This window comes from Xiphias gladius, chromosome 23 (assembly GCF_016859285.1).
Source record: "Xiphias gladius isolate SHS-SW01 ecotype Sanya breed wild chromosome 23, ASM1685928v1, whole genome shotgun sequence".
Lineage (NCBI taxonomy): Eukaryota > Metazoa > Chordata > Actinopteri > Istiophoriformes > Xiphiidae > Xiphias > Xiphias gladius.
In genome coordinates, this window is record NC_053422.1 from 6,742,097 (window position 1) to 6,766,049 (window position 23,953).

Here is a 23,953-nt window from a genome sequence, read left to right on the forward strand (position 1 = left end):
GTCTAATACTGCTGCTACTGAGCATGCATGTGACCGTTTCTCATCATAACTGCACACTCCTAAAATTTCTAGCATCCAGCGAATAGCTTTGGTTGTCTCAAGGGACGCAGCCATAGCGCAAACAGACGATACATCCGGCTTTAAAGAGTAGAAATATGTAAAATTTTTTTTGGCAGAGGGGTAATCTATATGCAATAATCCGCTCTTGTCTGCCAGGGGCGAATGGGAGGACTTACATCTTTGATTAACCTACTTCTATACTTATCTGGCAAGAGCATTTGCTTCTCTCCACGCACTAGTGGATGTGCATGTACTCCATAACATGCAAACGGTCATTGCTGCTGGACAAAGAATTCGTGACTGCTACACTGGAACAAAGTGCCCTGCAACAGTTGGATGGATCAATTCTCACAAAATATATGTCATCCACTGAAAGTCATTTTCATTTCAAAATGATCACCACCGCCCAATGGGCTTGAGATAATGCAACTGTGTTCAGGCATACAGACAGAAATGGTGCACAACACGCAGTCGACTCGGTATGGCTTTCCTTATACTTCACCGAGACCTGATCTTCTCCAGGAGGATTAACCCTCTAAGACCGGTGTCACATCAGCAAACTGAGCCACCAGCATTAAGGTTTGGCACAAAAAAGGGATAAAATCCATTTTGGATCATCAACGAATGAACAGCGAGTGTCTGGAGAGATTGACTCTTTCACACCTACAGCTTCATTCAGAAATGATCCTGAAATTCACCATGTCGGGCTGATGTTTACACTGGAGCTGATATGCCACAAAATGCTCCAGTATACATTAGTGAAAAAAAGCTCTTAAACTACTGATTCAAGAGAACCCTAACGTGGCACACTCCAAATACTTGTTTCAATTAAAAAAATATATATATAAAACCTTTCCTTTATTTATATGATAACAGCAGTTTACACGGTCAACTTTAGGTAGATGCCTTTACAGAGTGATCCATCTTTTCAGCTTTTTACAGTGTCTGTAATTATAGAGCACAAAAATACACCATGGGGTGGTTTTTCATTTGAGATTTAAAAAAAAAATTGTAATTGCTTTTCTAGCAGCTACACTCAGTATTCCAAAAAATTTTGTTTGAATATTTGTGGATGCTGTATGTAGAAGCCCAACAAGGAGTTTGTCCCAATTAAAAATAACTTTTGACCCCAAAATAGTCACTAATTCTGTATAAATCTTGAGCCAAAAAGTAATTACTTTTGGACAGGCCCAAAACAAGTGGCAGTGTTTGGCCTCCTGGGAGCCACAGTTCCTCCAGCAGCTGGACGACCCTGAGTGGCTAGACTTCTGAGCATGTGTGATAAAATAACTGCTAAGACTCTTCCAACCAAACGCTGCCCATGAGGCTGAGCTTGACACGCTATTTTGAATTTCACATAATTTTGTCCAGACTTCCTCTGGAATAAAACAAACAGTTAGTTTCCCTTTACCAGTTTTGTTTTATCTAGGCGGTACTTGCTATTCTAACCTCCTGAAGTCCCCTATATAGTCTTGAAATTCCTTTAACCCCCAAATCTGTCCTATAGGCACTAATAAAATTTCCAATAGATTGTTTTCAAATGCCTTTTTAACGTGGAAACTGTTTAGGTGATGATGTACCTGAAGAAATCTAAAAAAGTCGCTATTATTTATCCTGTGCAGCCTCTTCAATGTCTGAAAATTGCTTCCTGAAAAACTGTAAAATTTATAATTGTCCCCTGATTAAACAAGGTATCGTATGAGGATAGGTCCCAATCAGCCTATCCCTTATAGCTCGCATCCAGTATGTTTGGGTTAAAGTCAAGGTCATGAGAGCGCCATCTCAGAATCTTTATCTCTTTAAAACAAGCCACACTTGGTGATAGTATTTTACCATGTTATCAGAGATAAGTTGATCCACTTATTCACTGTTTCCTGTTTAAGTTTTTAATTGCATTATTAGTTGGTAATTAGAATTGCACCGACAAAACAAGATCCTCAATATAATAGTTCTTTACGCAGGGAAGTGCAAGTCCTCCGTTGTTCTTTACCAACTATTATTAACTAATTATTACGGACTCAGTTCGTGGCTCAAATCTTAACAATGGAATTAAATTCCATCTTTCTGAATTAAGATTCAAATTTAAGGCATACAAATTTGTCAATTCTTTTGGTTTGTTTACTCCTAGATATCTCATGTGATCCAACTCCTAATTTAGTTGAATGTAAGAGCTTATGATCTGCCAAGGCCTGTGATTGAAACCTATTAAATTTATGACCTGAGATGGAACTAAAAACATCTAGGAATGACAATAATTTCAAAACCGGACTCTTGACAAGTAAATTCAAATGTCATCCATGAATAAAGAAAGTTTATGTTCTTGACCTTGACTTAATTCTTCACTAAACTTTGCAGACAGGAATGAACTTACTGGACAGCCCTGTCTGGTCCCTCTTTCCAGGTCGAAAGGGATTGGTATGGATCCATTTGACTATTATGCAATGCTTGAACAGTTTTAATAAAGGTCTGGTGAAATCCAAATTTCTGTAATACTCTATATAAAAACTCCCAATTGACTTGAACAAAACGTTTTTCTGCTTCAAGGCTCAATAATAGTGCCTGGGGTTTATTAATTACTATACGTTTAATCACATGTAGTGTTTGGTGAATGTTGTCTCGTGTCTGTATTTGCTGAATAAAACTTGTCTGATCTCGACTTATTACCTGGGGGAGGATTTTCTCAATTTTCTTCTGCCAGAATGTAGGTAAAGATCTGATAATCTTGCTTCAATACATTGACCAGCCGATAACTCCATCATTCAAGTTTGTCCTCACTCTCTTTGGTGTCAAAGAAATCCCCGCTCCTCTCTAAGAGGGAGCGGTTGTGCCAGTCTTGAGGATATGGTTGTATGTGACCTTCATTGTAGGGGTCAGCAGTTCTTTAATTTCCATATACCACCCAGAAGGAAAACCACCCAGTCCTGCTGCCCTATTGGGTTTTAAATTTGATTTTTACCCTTTTAATTTCTTCATCCCTAATCACCAATTACAAGCTTATTTTTTTTGTTCCTCACTTTTATCAGCTTAAAAAAAAAAAGGCTTCCATCTTTGTTTCATCTATTTTGGGCTGAGTAAATAAATTTTGTCATAAAGTTTCAAATAAATATTGTATATTATGTAATTTGCAGTATATGGAATTTGTTGTAGGGTTCTTTATTTTATAACTTGTGTTCTCTGCTTGTTTTAAATTGTAAGCCAGCAGTTTTAGTCGATTTTCCTCCCACTTCATAATATCTTTGTTTCACAAAGATCAGCTTTCTTTTTATGTCATTTGAGTAGATTTCATTTAATTCGTTCTTTTTCATGTCTATTTCCATTTTTATTTCATTATTCATTGTCTTTTGATGTACGTATTTATTATGTGTCATTTTTTTAAATTCTGTTTGTAACCAATCCAATTTTTCTTCTCTCTGTTTTTTGAAATTAGAACAATAGCCTATAATTTTCCCCCCAGGAACAGCTTTGCATGCATCCTAAAGAATCGGTGGGGACACTTCATCAAGATAATCTTTTATATCCACCCCTTTAGAATCCTTGCGTTTAGCCTCCAGATAGTGCTGTTCTTTTCAGAACCTAATGTTGAATCCTTAGAAATTGAGGTGTGATCTGACAAGTCCATGGTCCCAATATTGCGATTTATCACCACATTTAAATCTTTTTGAAGAAAAAAATATAACACAAAGAATGCAGGCGAGAAAAAAGGTATAGTCCCAGTTTGTCGGATTCAGATCCCTCAATATGTCTGAGAGTCCCAACTCTGCCATCATCAATATCATATTTTTTGACGTTTTCTTCTCTCCTGTGTAGTAAGGTTTTGATGTATCCAGGATCGGTGAAGTCTGACATTAAAGTCTCCCTGAACCTCTGAGATGAATCATTCAAAGATTTGTTTATAGAATTTCCATTCGGATCCCAGAGCAGCACGAACATAATGCTATTATGAACTAACCAAAACACTGTGCAGACATTCCCGGGCCAGTACAAATCTCCCATCAGTATCTTTCATTTTTATATGTGCACTCAAAGTTTATTTTACCAGAGATTAAAGTTGCTACCCCACTTTTAGAACCTTGACTAAATAAAGATGAACACTGCTCCTTAAATCTCCACCTCTTAAGTTTTTCATGCTCCACTTCTTCTGTTGAAGGAGAGCTACCTCTACTCCCTCCTTCAAATTTTGCAAGAACTTTGCTCCTCTCGACTGGATTAACCATTTACCAGTCCATTTACGTTACAAGCAGTTACTTTAATTGACTTGATACTTTGCATAGTGGGTCTTGAGTGAGTATATTTTAACCAGTAACAACACTAAAGAAATAATTAACCCATTTTTTTCAGGATGTTTCATTCTGGAATTCAATCAGTGCACTTTTCATTTGGCACAACGACAGCATCTCATCTCAGCACAATATTAGATCACACTGAGCCACAGTCATTATTTAGAGACTGGCTGTGTAAGCATACCATCAAGTCCAATTACAGACTGCACATTCTTAACATGGGATAATGAAGGTTTTATGAAAATCAAGGACCAAATTCAGAGGCTGTTTTTGTTTGCACCATTTGTTTTCCTTGTTTTGCAGTGTTAGAACAAAAGCACGCTTAATTAAGCAACACCAGAAGTGTCTTCAATTAGAATATTTTTTTTAGACTTTGTGATGTTTGACTCCATGGAGAAGGCCACTCTGTAGTTATAACACGAAACAAATACATGCTACTGAGACTATCAGGGCGCTTCAACTGATCAGTCGCTTCACAACCGTTTGTAAAATAATTGTCAAGTAACATTTCACTTGTTAGAGACTGCACTTCTGATATAGAAATGAATTTATGATTATATCCTCTCGAGTGATTTTGTCTGTGATGGAGAGGCTGTATTCTGGATCAAATCTGGGAAAACCATGTACTCTTGCGTCTTGTGTTATGTTATATTATATATACACAGTATGTTTTCCTAATAGCAGTGGTGAGTGGACAGGGGTGCAATATTTTTAAACAGGGAACATCCTGTTTGCTGCGATCAAACCAAGGAGCCTCTCTGTGGCAAGATTTTGCCAGCTTTTTTTTCCTTCAACAATGCTTCACTCTCGGCCCTCAAAAGTATAAAAAACAACGGCGCAACCTTGTTTCGATCCTCTTCACCTTGGGCCTATATGTGAAGTACTCTTTACTCAGCAATTGTCTGGATAGAACCGACATTTCACCCTTCAGATATCTGAGTCTACTGGCTTCGATATCCCCCAAACTTTGATCAACAGCCGATGTTGATACAGTGTTTGGAACCCCTTCAAATCCAGGGCCACAATGGAAATTGAGACTAAATATGTTGTCAGCCACGGCAACTAAACAGCAGTGTTTGGTGAAAACGGGAGCAAAAGATCTATACTAAGTTTCTGATAGCAGAAGAGACATTTACAATGCTGTTGTTAGACAGCCATGAGATCATACAGTGAAAATGAAGAGCACATTCAAACAGACATTGAACGTAAATGTCATTTAAACCCACAGGGCTGGAAATGGCCGCCTCATTCATGATGTTGTCATTCAGTCTTTGTCAGAGCTTGTATGATTAATTACATTTTTCTACAACCTTAACTTTTTTCAAAAATCAATTTGTTTGGGGCCTACATGGTTATTTACTATGTTTTCATTACTTTCTTTTGGGGCATGTGCAATATTCTTTGCCGAAACATATCTCATTATAGACCACACAAACTAACATTAATCTTTAGAAAAGGCACCGATGAATGATGAGAAACAAGAAACAAAAGGCCTTTGAAAATAAAACACATTAATCAAAATTTGTTATATGTCCAAACAAGTTATACATATAAGTAATTGCCGGAGTCATGGTCGTGGTAATCAAACCAGTTGTAGTACTATGAGAATTCATATGAACACAGAATACAATATATGCTGTTCTTTATGAAAATATATGAAAAGCCTTCACAAAACTTTTCAAAGTCACTCTAAGGCCACACTGAAAGGATGACTCAGAAGGAACGTGCACAACCGCAATACACCGGGAACAAAAGACTCTGCACACATTCTTGGAGAGATCATTATATTGCTCAGATAAGTCATACGTTTTCAAGAATGCGTGCTATATTGCATTTTGCTGCTATGCAGAATATAATTTTTTTCTGCGGTTGTTGTTTGCGTTGGTATTGCTGAGGACATATAAAAGCCAAGAGGCTGGAGAGATCCTACAGCTTGTTGACCATTTAATGATGTGTATGGCAGAGATGATTCCAATTATTGGCTTTATTTCAAGGCATTTGAGAGGGCATCTCAGATAGTGTTAAAGTAGTAGGCTGTTTGGTCTTAAGGATCGGGGTTATATTGAAGACTCCTCTGAACATTGTGTTTACTCAGAAATTGAATGGGAAATTGATTTTCGAGCATGATGATGGAAACAAATAGGTTCGGACAAATGATTAATTCTCTCTGTAAGTAACCAAAGCTCTAGGTCTGTGCATCCGTCAAACAAAACTCTGCACTGATGTTCATGGTATGGGATTTTAAAAAAGTACCGCAAACTCCTCCGAGCAATTTTCTCCAACCAACCCGATGTCCACATCACAGTGACTGAACAGCTGCTACCTTTTAAAATTATGGAACCCCTTCACCCAATTCACCAGCCAAACCTGATGATTAGGAGTAAAGTTTTGGCTGGCAACTGAGGCAGAGACCAAAGCCAATCTTGTGAGCTATGAAGCCAATCCACTGCCAATGACACACAAGAGACTGCTGCTATGTTTGACGAAACCCTGGACGGCAAGAAGCAAATATGTAATAAGTGACAACCTTTTCCCCATCTCTTCACCTTGCTAACAAGCATCTCGAGAGAAACTCCATCCAGTAAGGGCTTGTAAAAGAACAGAGAGAAGAGGGTGGAAACTCCCTAGTTGTGCGCAGGAGTCAGGAGCCGTTCAGCACCGAGATCATTTCTGTCAGTGTTGCCCTCACTTACATCAGTGCAGTGAAAGCCACTGGCAGAAAGCCAAAGAAAGGGCTGTCACTCTGTGCACAGATTGCGACTCGGTGGTGGTCGTGGGGGCAGAGAGGAAGAGTAAGCCAAAGACTGTCCCATATTACCGTTCCACATGATGGGGAGGCTGCCCAGGCCAGGAAGTGGTCTGTAAGAGTGCAGTCAGTGATGGACGGTTGCAGTATTTTACAGTTTCCTGTCCCTGGCAGCCATCTATGCATGCTTTGTCTGTAACATTTTGACATGTGTGTTTTGCGATTTATTGTTCCTATGAAGTTTACAGTGTTCACCAACTTCTTTTAGTGTGTTTGCATACTAACATTTGCTAAGTAACATTAAATGCTATACAGTTGCTTTTTTCCCCAATTGTATAGTCCCATTGCAATTTTTTCCTCACCAGTTTTAAGTATTTCACCTTTGTTTCTGAAAAAAATCATATCCTGTCTGTCATCATGGCATGGCGGATGGGTCTAAATACTACAGCACCCATGAGCCTTAGGTCTTGTTACTATGGCGAGGAGGCCAGTCAGAAGCAAGACTTTCAGCGTAGGGAGTTCAGAACGCCTTGTCGTTGCAGTTGTTAACAAATGTGGGACAATTCTATTAAAACTGAGAAAGAATTCGACAGTGAACTGATTTCAGCTGCAGATTGGGTTTTCACAGCGTAATCTTAAGATCCCGCCTACTATTAGCAGCACATGTGAAAGGATTTTAAGCTCAGTGATTGGATGTTTTTTGTCGATATTGCATCTTGGAAGTTGTAGTTAACTCCTCCCCCAAATATTTTATGTATACAAGCTTGTACCTTGTACCTTTCCATCAAAGAACCACATATTTTGTGACCCAGCTGTTCATCATTTGGACTAATGATTTAACCAGGAGAGTTTCATGCTGATAGAAGTGCTCCAAAACTGAGTCATATAACACTGTCTATGGGAAAAATGAATGAGACTTTTAGGCCTGGAACCAGGGGTGCCCGAAATAGCTCGTCCCACTTCGCAACTCTATGTACAGCAGAGGCTGATGGGAATGCCATTAGTTTTGCAGGTATTTGGTCATAAACCAAAGTGCTGGATGACTGAAAATTCTGACCTGATGATGGCGCTCGATGAAAAGTCAGATGATCACTGTAGTCCTGTAGTCCCCCCCCCCCCCCTTTATGCTGGAAGGTCAAAAGGCCACATTGGAAGTCTTAATGTTTGCATATACACATCCCTCATCTGAATGTTGCGTGGTAAATCCTTCGCTTAGTTTATTAAACTGTTCGCTCGGTTTAGTAATCTGTGCACACGGATTCACGCACAACATTTTTTTTGGTTCCTTTTGAACCTGGAGCAACTCCAGGTTTATTCAAGGTTTACCCAAAGTTCTGGGTCACTTTGACAGCGTGACTGTTAAATTATTCAAAAAGTTCAGGGGAGTAGAAAAAAAAATACCAGGATCATTAGGATTTACAGGATTTTTTTACATTAGACAGAAGCTGCAGTTGTTTAATTAATATGTAAAGGTCAGACCTCTCTTTTTCACAGTCATTTGTACTAATAGTGTATCCTTGAGCAACACATCTGAAACTCTGTTTAATTGCCGCGGGTTTCTCTGAATTAAAAGGATTTGGGGAACGGATTTCGGTCACTGGAAGCTCACACAAACTCACAGATGTTGTGTTACCGGTGTTACCAACACGACGTTGTTGATATTTTTACAAATGATTCTGTTATCAAACTTCACCACAACAACAAAACCACTATACAACAAAATGGGTAATGCAAGGTACAATGATGATGTCAACAGACTTTGATGTAAGTTAAAAAAAATTTTTTTTTAGTGTGTTCTGCTTTGCGATGGAAAACCGTACTACATTATTAAGAAAGCAGCTACTATTAATAAGTTAGCAATGTCATAAAACAAAGATCCGCTATGTATCTTGAACACTTACATTTCCATTAACAATCATCAAACTGCACTGATGAATTGGATTTTATTTATGAATCCCTCCGAAGTCATTAAAGCGCTTGGAGGTATTTTCGTTCCTTATCTCTTCTTGTGAAACTTTATTCTCTTTTATACACTCCATCAAAGCAAGGAAATGATCCCCCTTCATCCCTTTACACACGCACCACTTCCGTACACTCAAAGCTGACACAAACACACACACACACACACACACACACACGTTTTAAACCTTCCGTTCAAGTGACATATGCCACACCAGCCCCCCTGCAGCTCTGACATTCTGTGACGTTTAGAGAGATATTTGTGCTTCTGATTTGTGCATCTGCACAAACTTCCAGGTCACTTGGTTTTGCAGTCATTCATCATCTGGAGGGCTGCCGAAACGGCACAGTGAAAATAGCAGAAGTCAAGGTAATATGATTGAAATTTAGATTTAATGCAAATCTAATGGACAATAAAAGGTTTATATTATCTTATCTAAGGAAAGTTGTTGGCAAAAAGGTGCACATTAATATTGGTATGCTTTCAAAAACGTTCAACATCGTTAAATTAGTTATTTTAATAAAAGCAAGTCAGATTTGACGCAGATAAATGGACTGTTCTTTATGTGAAATAAAGATGATGATGAATCACTCATTTCGTGTATCTCAGCATGTTTTGCCAAGTTCTAGGTAGTTGCCCCGCTCTCATCAATTGTGATAACATCTGACTCAATATCTTGTCAGCTTAACTGGCGATGGCGATACAGACGCTTTCTGTGAACTCCTTGGTTGATGAAGCCACGATGTTGGGAGGCACTCGGTGTCAGGTTTTACATTTGAAGAAGCTATAGCATCGTATAGCTACATACACTGCGAGTTTACCATGCTTTTTCAAACATGCTGATTCCAGGAATTACACCCTCAGGTTGAAATTTAAAGAACTGCTGTGAAAATACTGTGTATTGATTAAATGTAATCCTGTTATGCTGGATCCTCCACTGGGATAAAACAATGTCAGCTAGTTTTACGCCAACACAGGGGAGAGTAAAATTCGATATAGAAGGACAATGATGAAGTCAGAGGATAGTATCCAATATCATAACCGGAGCTCTGTGTTTAATCAGTTTTGTGTCATAGGTCAAAATTTGCAAGGCAATCTTCAGAAATACCATCACGCAACTACTAGTGACTCTATCGCTGAACATCAAAAAAACCAAAGAACTCATCATAGGCTTTAGGAGACACCATGAGGACCTCTCTCCTCTAAACATCAAAGGAAAAGAAGCTTCAACTTTCTACTCCACTGCTCTGGTCAAAAAGTCTCAACAGCGGCTTCACTTTCCAAGGACATTTAGGAAAACTAAAGAGTCATAAACACAGCCCAGGAAATAACTGGACTCCCCCTGCGCTCACTGGAAGACCCCTTCAGATCAGGCTGCCTCCGCAGAGCCAGCAGCTTTCTTTAGGTTGCAAATCACCTCTGTCATCATCATCTCCTCTCTCGGCTGCCATCTGGAAGGCGCTGCAGGGCCTCAAAGACCCACATTTCAAGGCTAAAACAGCTTTAACCCCTGAGCCATCACTGAACTGAACTCCACAAAACACTGTACCCCCCCCCCAACATCATCATTACTCTCCACACCAAAGGACTAACAACTGGAACAGCCATTCCATTCAGTGAGGAAATGTGCAAATGTAAATATCTTTGATATTAAAAGGCATTCAATTCTATTCTATTTTTCCACTCAATTTACCTTTTTAACCTTTTCTCAAAAGGTTAAAAATAGCAGTTCCAAACAGTACTCTTCTTTGGCTCGTAATTGATTTTCAGCCTGTCTCTTCTGCCCTATGCATGTAGGTGCTGTGTGGCAAGTGTGTGTGTGTGTGTATATATTATATATATTCATACACACTGAAAATCAATGACGAACCATACAAGAGTACTGTTTGGCCTTTTCTCAAAGGTTAAAAAGCATGTTCACCATTTTAGCACTAAACACAAAGAAATGTCATTGCTTTTGCTAGTATCTGGTCCTAAACCAAAGAACTGGACAAAATGTAATTTTGACTCGATGGTGACAGTAGAGGTAAAAGTCACGGTGTCACCAAAGTGATTACAATTTATCCTCTGGGTACCGTGAATGTCTGTGCAAAATTTCATGGCAATAAATCCAATATTTGTCGAGGTGTTTCAATAAGAAAAAAAAAGTCAACCTCACCACAGTTCAATTTTTCCAGCTGTTATTTAAAGTAACATAATTGTTTCTGAAATTAAATTATAGAACAAATAAACAATTGGAGATTTTAAAAACATAGAATCACAGAATCTTCTTGTTGAACTACATTTTATCTAAATTTTTGACTCATTTAGCAGCCCAACACACTCGTGATTTTCTTTCTAAAATGGAATCCATCAATCATGGTTTGGAAAATTCATCCCAACACTGTTGCAGAAGTTCCCAAGAATGTGTTGCACTTGTAGGTCACTTTGCTTTCACCTTCTGTCCAGTTCATCCCAAACCAGCTCCACGGGGTTCAGGTCTGGAGGCTGTGCTGGTCTTCTATCCTGTGAAGCCACCGTCTAGTTCTGTTCCTCTACTGTTTTGGGTCATTATCTTGCTGTAGGATGAACCTCTGACCAGCCAGTCTGTCTTCCTATGTTCCTTGCCTTTTCCTCACCATTCTGAAACCAATGTACAGTCCTACTTCCTGCGGTACAGTATTGTCCTAATAGTGCATCAGAGGGTGTATTAACACAGTTTGTTCCGACACTGCCTTTGTACAGACAGAGGGTTTGAAAGTAAATCAACAAAAGTTGGGGCACCTGTAGGAATTGTTTGCATTAACTTTCAGGGCTTAATTTACTTCCTGCAGAAAAGCTTAAAGTTAACCAATGTTTTAATCCCTGAAAAAGGCCTGTTTTATATGAAACTGTACATGATTTTTCAGTTTCTGGTGACCAAACCCTTTTATTATTTGGGGGTGTTCTGAAACTTTTTAGCGGGAGTGTATAAAGGGTACCGGGGTGAGTCAATGTCTGAATTTAAGCTTATTTTCACTGTCGTGGACAAGTATTTCAGTCATAAACACTGCAACACGCTTTAAGTCAGAGTGCACACGGAAGGCTCTCTGAGGGCGAGGCTCTGAATGCAGCAAAAGGAGGATTTGCCAAAATTTCTGATATGATGCCCCGGTGCTCAACATGTAAAACACATTTCACTGAGGATGACCTCTCGTTGTTCACCTGGTTCTAGACCTCTGAGTCACTATCCACCTCTCAAAGTAGGGAGCTGAAGTGAAACCAGAACTTTTACGGAGTAAAAAACCTAACACAAATCACACTGACGCTTGCAAGAACTCAAACTTTAAAACATCCCAACCAAACAACATACCCTGGTTAACCGCATGTAGTGTGGTTCACTCCATTTGTCTGGACAGGTATAAACGTTATGGGATGGGTTAAACTGAGGCCATACAGCAGTTTACTGCACCATCACAGGAGGAGACAGTCGAAATTACAGCTAAAAAAGTTGGAAGGATGACATCTGAAGGGGCATGGGGTGGATATCATTGAGGGAAGGGAAAGACCACTGATTATCATGACATATTCTTGTACATATGCTGTGCGCCTGGTGCACCTTCACAGGAGCTGCAGATTTTTGAATGCTAACAAATCGATTATTATCTAACTATTAAATTCATGAAGGGTTCAAATTAGTAACTACTACAGCAAGCGCTGTAGTAGTTCTGATCTTACCCCTTCTCTTTTTTTTTATTTATTTATTTATTTTTTGCAATGTCCTGTTATGTATTGAACATTGTGATTTATAATGAAGAAAAAAAATGCCTATTTTCCAAAAAAAAGATTTTTTTTTTTTTTTTAATAACAGATTTCCCCCCTTTTAATGTTTGTTGACTGCAAGTGACATCAGATCAGCTGCATACACAATCTTCCCCCTTGAGGCTAGGAAGAGGGCAATGCCAGACTGAATACCGCGGCGGTAATGAAATAGCGATTCAGTGCGAATATCAGGCTCTCCCATCGTGCTTGTTCTGTCTAAACTACTCACCAGATGCATGCAGCTGATCACAGTCTTCAAGTGCCTCTCACACCCCCGAGGCAGGCTGCTATTTTCAGCAGGAGTGCATGACAGAGAGGCAGTTGGAGAAATTTCCACCTTTTCAATCTTTAAAACACTTCCAAAATTAAGGAACCAAGAAACCGTTAAAGTCTTGTGTCAAAAGCCCATAACGACAGAATAATGCTGTTTGTGTTTTTTAAAATGGGCTGGCTCAATCAGTCACCAACACGGAGTTTGACGGATTTGTCTGCATTAAGGAACAAAGGCTAACTCAACAACTTATTTAATGTCCAGCATTTACAAAATAATCCCACTTAGTTATGTAGTAGGAGTAAAAGCAAAACGGATAAGACCGACAAAACCCCAAAAGAGAATGTGGGACAAGAATGTAACTGCAAAAGTAGAAAAGAAAGATCCCCACCCTCCACTAAATATGGTTTAAAAGGAAAAGATTTGCCTGAAAAAGATTTTCAAATCTGTTTGTGACGTGCACGCCAAGATAAGTAAAACTATTCTGAACAACCTTAAATGCTAAGTTACCTAGAGGGAAATTTTTTCCGGCCCCTTTAAGGGACACCAGTTCGCTCTTACTGAGGCTCAGTTTACACTCTGATAAGTGACCGAAGTCTTTCCTAAAAAGTCTGTTTTTTACAGTGTAGTAAAATGTTACTACACCGCTGCGATGTTCGCTTTGCTATGTGTGAGCGTACTGTGCCGCGGAAACTAGGAGAGGGGGACTGCGCGCGTTTGTAAAACGGGGATTTGAAACTTTATTCAAAGATAAACAAGCGCAGAGAAATGGCTACTTAATGAGTAAACGTGTCTGTGATCTAACACTGTTAGACAGCAATGCACTAATATGGTATTTGTGATGGAATACTGCTGAATACGGCTGGAGACAGGAAACTGCACTTTTTCTGTTAATATAAAAGGGCAGTGAATTGGCTCCAGCACTTATGGGCCAAACAGCTGCCATCAGATCATAATTCTTCCTGTGGGACGACTAAACGAGAGCCTGGGGAATGGACAGAAGTCAGGGGGATTTCACTGTATAAATGCCACTCATTGTAATTTGACAGCTATTTCACAAGCTGCACTTGTTTTCAGGACACAGGAGTCGTCACTGATGTGTGGTCTGCTCAAGACAAATTCAGGAAATCAGTCATGCGTAATCTTGTTTTCACAAACTGGAGCTGCAGATCAGCAGAGGTGAGGTTACCATTTTGAAGTGGTGCCATACTGTTGCCATAGTATATAGTTTTTACCGTAATTTTTTGTTTTCCCCCTCGCAGTGAAATTGTATTTTATTTTGTTAACAATAGCTCCGCTGTTATTGGCACAATATCCCTTAGAGTCGTGCAGTTGCACACACACACACACACACACACACACACACACACACACACACAGGATAATTTCTTTCAGGAATTGAACAAGTCAAGGTTTTTTACTTTGGGGTAAAAACTGATTAAGTCATGGGCGAAATTAACAGGAGAGACAAAAGAAAAGCAGAAATAGAAATGAAAAAAAAATGTACAGTGATGCATTCTTTTATATTTATCATTACCCACATAATTGGATTTTTAAAGAGCGTTTAGGAAAGCTCACAGCCTGCCTATGGCACCAGCACAGCTCTGGGCCTATTTAAACTCGGGCATGGGTCAAGTCAGGTACTGTGCTGCGCTTTGCAGTTGCAGGACTGGTGCGGGTTTGTAAAACTGGACCCATGCAGACCTCTGAGGTGCGTGACAGAAAAGCAAACTAGCGGATTTCAAAAGCAATAGCTGAATTTGTTTTGGTAACTCTTAATATGTAAATTTATGCATTTTTAAAAATACACTGCGTATATATATATATTTACGTCTACTGTGGTTTTAAACCGACTTAAGGAGCAACTTCACACCCCATTCAAATGCCCGCTTAACAAATTAAAAAAGAAAAGCATTAACACCCTGACCCAGACCTCCACCCCATGGTTACTGCAAGACCACTGACACTCCGCCCACCCTCGCAACTCTGTCAGATTGCCCCACTGTCCCCCTGTCCTTCCCTGACTGTCTACACCAGATGCGTCTCAGTCCTGTACATCTGGTGGACTCAGAGTTCACAGGACCCTAGTTACATCCTTACTCTTGCTTTGATGTCGACACCGGCCTTGTGGCGGCTCAAGTCTCACTCGCACGACCCGAGACGTCTCACTAGTACCCGACACTGAAAGCAGTGGCAAGTGACTTGAGTCTCCCCGAGTCTCCGCCTACGCAGCGGGCTAAGATGGTGGTCCAGAGCCTAGCTTAGCGAGGCTTCAGCAGATGCATTAGACACAACGGGGAGTGACAGACTGCTTGTATGGGATGTTAATAAGCGGTAAAGTACTAAATCCGCTGCATTGTACTTCAGGGATGCGGAGCACGAGACAACATCATTTTTCACAGATGTGTTTTGTCTACATGGTGGATTACTTGAGTTTCTATGGAAATAGGCAAATAACAACCACTGGAATGGACATAGACAGGGACCAGAATCAAGGGATAGTATAATAAAATGAACGTACATATAATGTATTAACTCAAAAAAGTGGATTTAGTGTAAATGGTCTGTGTATGTTTTAGTCATTTGATTTTCCTTTCAGAAACGGGTGTTAAAAAGCAAAAAAAAAAAAATTAAAATGGCATTAATAAAAAAGACTTTTTTTTCATGGTCAAAAGGATGCGGGAAATTTAAAAAATGGTCTATTTTGCATAAAATTTTTTTTTTTTTAAATGACCAGAAAACAGAAAAGAAAAAGGGTCTGTCTTTCATACAGCTGAATATAGCTGTCGCCGCTGTCAGACCAAGTGAGTGATAGATGTTTGAAATTCACGCTGTCAAGCTAAAATGGGCAAAAACATGTAGCCTACTCATTACCGCTTTTGATTCCTGTGGGGACGCATTATTCGGCAGAGCCGAATAACGTTCTCCTCATCCAAGTGGCAGAGCCGAATAATGCGTCCCTAGATTTGCATCCCCCCCCCCCCCCAAGATGAGTGTTACACATTTAGGAAATTCACATTGTTAATGCAGCCCGTGCTTGTATTTCACTGCAGACATTATAAAGGATCAAATGGTCTGTTTTAGCTCAATAATGGGAACAATTACTCTTTAAAATGATTGTAGAGAGTCCATTTTCAGCGCGCATGCCAACTATTATGCCGCGCAGAGCTGGTACGTTGCAGATGTAGGCACGAGGTTATACAGCACGTGGTCATATTAACCTTTGTTCGAGTGGAAACGGTGACTCACCACAGTTCTCCTCATCCGCTTGATTTCCACAGTCATCGATGCCGTTGCAGTGCAGGAGCTGAGGGAGACACATGGTCAAGTTGCCACAGGGGAAATACCCAAGGGGGCATGCCGCCTTCTCCTCTGTGATATTGAGTGCTGTAAACAAAGCATAAAATCCAAGAATATGATTACGGCATGTAACACTTCTGCCACTCGTCTTTGCGAGGGACACATCGAGAGCCCTTGTTAAACATTTCGGCAAATATGCAGAGTCTGTGCGTCTCATCAGGGAAGCTTCTGTATGCTTTTGTCCACACCCGTGTCAGTGGGCTCCATCAGTGCTTCAGGGAGCGGCTCTTTGCGCATGGCGAGCTGCTGGGTTTCTTTAAATCAACAGTCTTTTATGGCTACTGTTGTACTTAACTTCAGAGTCTGAATTATGCAGAGACGTAGCAACAAACAGTACAGACTGACGAATGTGGTAAATGTAAAAGAGACTTCATTTGCTATGCAAGCCGGAAGAGAAAATTACTCATTCCCTCATCCCTCAAGTGAAATTCCTTATTCATGTGCCGTCGTGAATCTGCCCTATCACGCCTCTGGTTCAAAATAAAGCAGACAGGCTAATGACAAGCCAGCTGTAGATTACTACAGTAGTGTTAGGCCTATACTGGCATGGTTGCCCTGGTATTCAAGAAGAAGAACAGGATTTATGATTCGCCTAATCATGTACGAGGCATTTAATAGTCTGGCTTCATGTTGAATCACTGATCAGGTTACGTCCCAATCCTAGTTCTCTCATCTTTTGTACTCAACTATGTGCGACTGTGTCATATCCCCGCCAGCCCCTGTTTTTCGTAACGCTTCCTGGACCCTTACGAAGTACTCTGCGACTGTCATGTCCAACTTCGAAAAATACAAGTCTCCACTAAAGTCTCGTAGTTGTGCATCACACTGTAACCATCGTTTTGGACAGTGGAATGTAAATACCCTTACAATTATTTTGTGGGAGATAAACTAAACGCGTCACGTCACATACGCACGTGACACGCTGTATCGCTTCATTACAAGCCGAGCAAGTTACTGACATATTTTAGAGTTGATGACATTACAGAATCAATTATTTCGTTAGAATCAAAAAGGCATAACTTTACTGCCTATAGTAAAACACCAGATGAAATTGTAAGGTAAAACTGCTTGCAGTTTAATCATTTGTAATGACTCATCGTTTTGCACATATTTATGTTCTTTGTACAACAAGTATTCGGCCTTGATAAACAATTCATCATCCTGCCAGGTCCTCAAAGCCCTTTGACCTGCTTCTGACTAGAAAAATACGATAGCTGAATTTTAACTCTGAATTTTTAACTCAGCTCTTTCCGGCGAAGGTGCGAGTAAAATTCCTGTTGGAAGTTGAGTTCAGGCTCCCATTACATCAAATATATCTTTTCCTGTATCGTTTGTGTCTCCAGGCATACGTTGTGCCGTGTATAAATATATGATATACTGTATGTGTGAGAAACATGCATTTTGAAGTATTTTCATATCAAAATGTCACACTTTCATTTCCTGTAAAATGATACAATTTCCTCCAACGGCACATCTTATTCTTGGGGGCATACATACAGATTCCCCCCCTGATAAAAACACTCACTCCAATAAAATTGCAGATTTTTAAGAGAACGAAATGACTGCTTTTACCATAAAAAACCTGCATATCTACCTTAATATTTTAGTCATCCGGTCTTAACATCCTGTATACTGCAAAAATACAAACAAACAAACATCGAGAAATAATTTCACTCTCACGGTTCTTTCAAAGAAAACATCTGGTGATGTGCCTCGATTTCCTTGGTGGGTTGTTATAATAATATGTCAAACATCAGTGACATCAGGTGGGAATATATTCAAGCATCAACAATAATTTAGGCAATTTGTTGGGCATTTCATGAACCTTTTTAGTGAGTCAACAGGGAAGAGGTGGCATGAAATGAGGGAAGAGATGCTGAAAGACATGCAACAGAGGTCCCTGACTGGAGTCAAACTGCGGATGTTGTGTTTTATGGTCCGCAACTTAAACCACCAGCCACCAGGGGGTGAACAATAAAACTCCCCTGCCTTTCCTGTCGCTCTCCACTGTCGCCGTCAATAATAAATAAAGGCAGAAATGCCCCTCAAAAAACAAAACAAAAGAGCACAAACAAACAAACAAAAATAAATAAATAAATAAACACTAGATTTTGGAGGTAGAGAAGAGGCAAGGACCAAGGACTGCACGCTTAACTCACTAATTTTGAAAAAGACAGTCATTTACCTAAGTAGAAACCAATCGTAGAGGAGGCACCTCCAGCTGCAGTAATAATCCATAATCCATTGGAGACAGCCAATGGAAATTAAAGTGCCGTCGAGGCGTTACACAATTAACAGTCAGCATGATCAGCCATGCCTGGAAGCACAGTAGGTCACAAACTTAACGCTGTGCAATTTTTGTGATGCCACTTCATGCATTTTTCCATCCACCCATGGACGACAGCACAAGCTCTCACTTTAGATGTAGGACGTTTCCTTTACTCCGCCCGTTGTTAGTCGGGCCAATACTGAACTTCTACTGCTGCTTACCTAAAATCAGGCGGCACAGTATTTATGAGTGGGCGTGATTTTAAAATAATTTCCAAGTTTGCAAAAAAAAAAAAAGAAAAAAGAAAAAGTGCAAGCAGATGATCTGAGGCACTATTCCACATTTACAAATGTCAAAATCAGCATCATCCACTGCAACTGCATTTATAGGTGAGCTTTGCGACTGACTATGTTACATTTTTCAGGAATGAACATGACTGATGGTCTTTCTTGACTGGCAGCAAAAGTGAAAACTGCCGCTACAAATGTCTCCACCTACACTTAAAACTGGTGACACCTTTTAACATTTGTCACAAAGGTAATAATTCACCTGTAAGATAGTATATCTAGGTCTATTCTGATAGCAGGTCGTGCACTCTTCTTCTAAAGTAATATGGCTTCAAATAAAGCCCGGGAGATCGCCATCCATTACCGGCTGTGCTTAGACAGGCATCATATTTACAGTGGTGAGGTCACAGTTAAGTGCCGGCACTTAACTGTGAAATACCCAGCGGTCAGGAGCCGAACTAATGAATAACACTAATTTTGCCTCCAAGCCAGATGGGAGGATGTTTCAAGGCATCTATCTTCTAAAACAGATGCCAAATAAATCACCATTGCCTGGAGTACAAACCGGTGAATTACTGGCAAAGGATGAATTGTTTTAGAGGCAGACATCCCTAGTGTGTGGGATGGACAATGCGCGTGACCAGGGTCGGATTAAAGTACCGAGGGCCCCACTTTTTCATGCCCCCCCCTCCCAATCACAACTCAACTATTGCCCCATCCAACCTGCACAAACGTCAGCCACACATAATTTGACCACAAATACAAGTCATATAATCATCATAAGACCATAGTGAAGCATAGATATACGATAAAGGAACCTGAATCACCAAAAGTTCAAGGGCGGCTCACTGTATGCCAATACCAATCGCTCTCACACATAATGCACGCATATGTGTGCAAACACATATACATACATATATATATATATATATATACATATATATATATATATATATATATATATATATATATATATATATATATATATATATATTCATTTCCTGCTTTACAGTATGTTAAAAAAACAAAAAAACAAAAAAAATAACCTAACAAATTTCACTAATTAAAAGTTACTAGTGCAGTAGAGATTACAGCGAGCTCAAATTTGACTGTTGGGCCACTGCTGGGCCACCAGCTTCATAATCCAAGGGCCCACACTGTAGGGTCTGTGCTGACTGATGCTGAAAAAGACGGGCTACTGAAATGCTCTGTTAAAAAGTTGAACTTGGACACACTGCAAAGGCCACGGCCGACGTGCATGTATGTTGTGTCTTGCGTAAAGGGGAAATATCTCATCATCATCTGTATTCATGATCCAAAAATACTTCCTGAAAAGACAGACAAAACAAACTTTTCTGATGAACTTTCGTTATCCCCACGGGAAAACGTTCCCTGACTTCAAGGCACTGGGATTCAGCCATAAATATTCAGTATTTTTTGCCACTCGTTATCAGTCTTGCCTGGAGTATGAAATACAAATATGGTAAGTCTGAGGAAAAAAGGAAAATGCCACAGAGAGTGTAAATACAAGTGGTAACCACGATTCGCCAGGTTGGGCAGACAGATATCTCCTCTATCTCTGAGTCAGTGAAAGAGAGGCCGATAAGGGGTGACTAGAGCCAGCAGTGCCAGGCGTGTGGCAAAGGTCACGGGCGATGGTCGGCCACGGACGCTCAGCAGTAGGCGGACTGCAGACTGACTGTGAATCGGGGTCCTACAGATCTCCAGGGCGTCCCTCTGTGAGCTTCTGAAGAGCAGCCTAGGGTCTGTTATACTGAGACATCACCAGAAAGCAGAATCTCTCTGGGCTGCTTCCTCCTGCAGGAGATCCACTTTTCACGAGGGCAGCACACAGTAGGGCAAGTTTCTGTTTTTAATTGTTCTTTCCTCCTCAGATCCTGGACGCAGGGTTCTGGCTAAAAACGCAAGCGAACACCAGCTGTGCATCAGATTCCTGTCTTGACCCGTGCAGTATACACCATGGGTGTGCGATTGAATGTGTCGACTAGGAAAAAATAGCCCCATTTGATACCAAAGTTTTAAAGTTTGAGAAAATGCAATAAAGTTGGTCTTCGGCCAAACTGATGAATACAATTATCGCTGAAGACCTCCAAAGTACACATCAGTCTCCAGACTCCATTGCTCAGAACCTTCTCTAGTCTGTTGCAACTTCATCTTTACGGCGCATGTGATTAGAATTTCTATTATATCTTGCAGAGCTGTGCATAATTTTGACTTCCAGCGTAAACCGATTGATTTTTTCAAATTTGGTCTGCGAGGACGCAATCATGCACCGGCCGAATCGAGGCTCCTGTTCCCTGTGGACCCCAGGCACCATTTTTGTTCAGCTCCGGCAGTGACACGTCGCTGGCGGAGGAGACGCGGCGGTGTTTGTGCACCATCCCTTCGGGGCTTCGCGCGGAGCTTCCTGCCCCGCACTTGCCCCTCAGAAGGGGGATGCAGCTCACACGATTTACTGCTGCAGGGGCGACTGATGCAGCGCTGCCACGGACCTTGAAGAAGCTGCAAGGGGAGGATCTAGGGCTGATATAATGAGATGTAGCCACATCACGCCAAAACGCCGAAATTACAGGGCCCCATATTGCTACGCATTAGTGTGACACGGGAGCGCATTCTGTGTTTGGATCAGATTTTCCACAGTTTAACAGTCTGCAGCTGAAGATATCTCAGAGCAGAATGACAAAGCCACCTGTGAGATGCCTCCCCCACCGACAAGAATCTCTTCCAAACATATTACTAACAATATTCAGGCATTTACCAGATAGCAGGTGGCACAAGTGTTGCCTTGAAAACGTTAGGACGGCTCCCCGGCGTTTCCGCGCCGGTACACAGATTTTTACTGAGCAAATTACAGAGGTAATCGTCCCGGTGCAGCGGCACCGTTTCGGCACAAACAAGCTCAGAAGTGTCTCACATCCCCGTCGATTTCAGATTAAACAGAGATCCGGCCTTGGAGTCACCGTCGAGGCCACTTCTTATGTGTAGGGAAATTCAATGTTAAATTTGAAAAAAGAAAAAAAAAAAAAAGGCAAAAGGTAGAGCTGCAACGAGTCCATAATGTGATCACAAAAGGGGAGTTGCTGAACTTACCCGACACTCCAAAGGCGAATATCACGGCCACGAAAACTTGCATCGTACCTCTCGAAGTTTCAGTGAAAAATCGCGCGGCTTGTGTCAATGGAGAGGGAGCGGAGGTATCCTCGGCTGCTCGTCCAGACCTGGAGGGAAACTGTGCGCAAATAAGTGAATAAATTATATATTACGCGTATATTTAGTCACCAAAAGTTTGTTCGCGTGTGGTGCAGAGCGCGGAGAAAACGCGCGGCTGCAGCCTCGCCGGGTCGGTTCGGACTGCGGGCAGCTCGGCGGGGTGGCGGGTCTAAATAATCAGCTGCCATCGTCTGACGCACGAGCAGCGGTTCGGCAGCGGCGGCGGCGGCAGGAGCAGCATAGGTGCAGCGCGCGCAGAGAGGGGTGAGAGCGAGGGGCAGACGGGGGGAGAGGGGCGGTGTGTGTGTGTGTGTGTGTGTGTGTGTGTGTGTGTGTGTGTGTGTGCTGACGAAGAGGGAAAACCTGGGCTATAACGTAAGGACGGCGAAACTCACCTGACCGCTGCTGGCCATCGAGTGCTCCGCTGATTCGCGTTCATCAGGTGCCCATTGTCACTGGCGAAACGCTCCAGGTGCCGTGCATCAGCCCCCCCCCTGCGTGATGCTACACAAAAGCACAATCAACATGTAAACCCCTTTCACCGCGCGTGTTTCCGAGAGTCAGAGGAGCATTGCAAAAACAAGCTCTTCAGTTTCAGTAAGCCTGGGGCAGCGTTCATGTTTTATTCTCCAAGAGGATGCAACAATCCGTGATCACCTGAGAGAACGTTGTTCCTGTGCTCCTCAGAGCAATCAGCGGCAGAACAGGTTCAGAGGGTGAACTCGGTTCACTTAGGGGTTTTTCCTCGTTACCGTTTACAGGTGTTCACATAAAAAGACTTCTAACAGGCAGGGGTGATCCGTGCCTGAAATCCCATTCCCGGGGTTTAGTGCTTGCTGGCTCTTCCTACTCCTTCCCCAACAATAACTTTACTCAGTCTTTTTGCCTGTATTCCAGCTTCTCAAGCTCTCAGTCCTGGTTTAGAAGAACTTTTACCAGAAGTCCGTTAAAGCAAAGGACAGAAAGTGAAAATGCCTGAAGACTTTTAATCTGTGCTATTCAATAATTTAGTTTTAACAATGAATCATAGGAGCACTTGATAGTATTAGTCCATTCACAGTAGAGAACCCGCAGAGAATTATCGCACAATTCTGCAATTCTCCCCGGCTCCGCGAAACATTTTACTGTCTTTCGGCTCATTGTTTCGGTTTCGTGGCTCGTAGCTTCGCCGTTTTGGTTCGGTCTCGTTTTCAGCCGAAGCAGGCGCCTTCACAGATGGCTCAGATAAACCCACTGTATATCGTCTGCACATCGCCAGACAGCAGACAGACAAAGTGGACATAGCGGAGCATGTAGCTGCTAAAGAGCCGGCTATTCCATGGCAGTTGGTGGAGAGTAAAAACAGAGCTAAAAGAAAGAATGAATGTTGGAACACAACTCAAATAAAAGCTAATGTTGCTCCAGGTCTGCTGGGTGTGTAAAAAGCAACCCTCTGCTAACAAGTTTGCCACAGCCACTACTTTATTTGGTAATAAAATGTCAATGTCGTGTTCACAGCTTGTTCTGCTGCCAACAAGTGTCCAAAAAACAAATTGTTACTGTTTGAAAGAGGAGCCCCATTGCTGTCTTTACTCAGTGCACACACACCTTCACTCATTTATTTGAAACGCTAGTACGACCTTGCAGTATCCCCTATATGCAACATATATGCAGTGAAACTGGAAAAAACAGCTTCACCAACTCTCACTTTTCAGCACAAAAAACCCCCC

General features: G+C 41.2%; 1 protein-coding gene across 9 annotated transcripts in view; it reads right to left on the reverse strand.

Annotated features, from left to right (window-relative positions):
• The window catches only part of rxfp1 (relaxin family peptide receptor 1), a 63,888-nt gene extending 40,891 nt beyond the window's left edge, over nucleotides 1-22,997 (reverse strand). For 4 of the 9 annotated variants that reach the window (XM_040119927.1, XM_040119928.1, XM_040119935.1 and 1 more), the window contains exons 1-2: nucleotides 22,125-22,403; nucleotides 16,347-16,484 (exon numbers count right to left, since the gene is read on the reverse strand). In XM_040119927.1, the coding sequence (XP_039975861.1) occupies nucleotides 16,347-16,484; nucleotides 22,125-22,167 (181 nt within the window). In that variant the 5' untranslated portion in view covers nucleotides 22,168-22,403. Of the gene's footprint in view, nucleotides 1-16,346; nucleotides 16,485-18,051; nucleotides 18,090-18,642; nucleotides 18,775-18,874; nucleotides 18,925-21,792; nucleotides 21,860-22,124; nucleotides 22,404-22,639; nucleotides 22,749-22,901 lie in introns of those variants that run through there. The other 5 variants (XM_040119931.1, XM_040119930.1, XM_040119926.1 and 2 more) reach the window with 5 other exon arrangements.
• Between the last annotated feature and the right edge of the window lie 956 nt (nucleotides 22,998-23,953).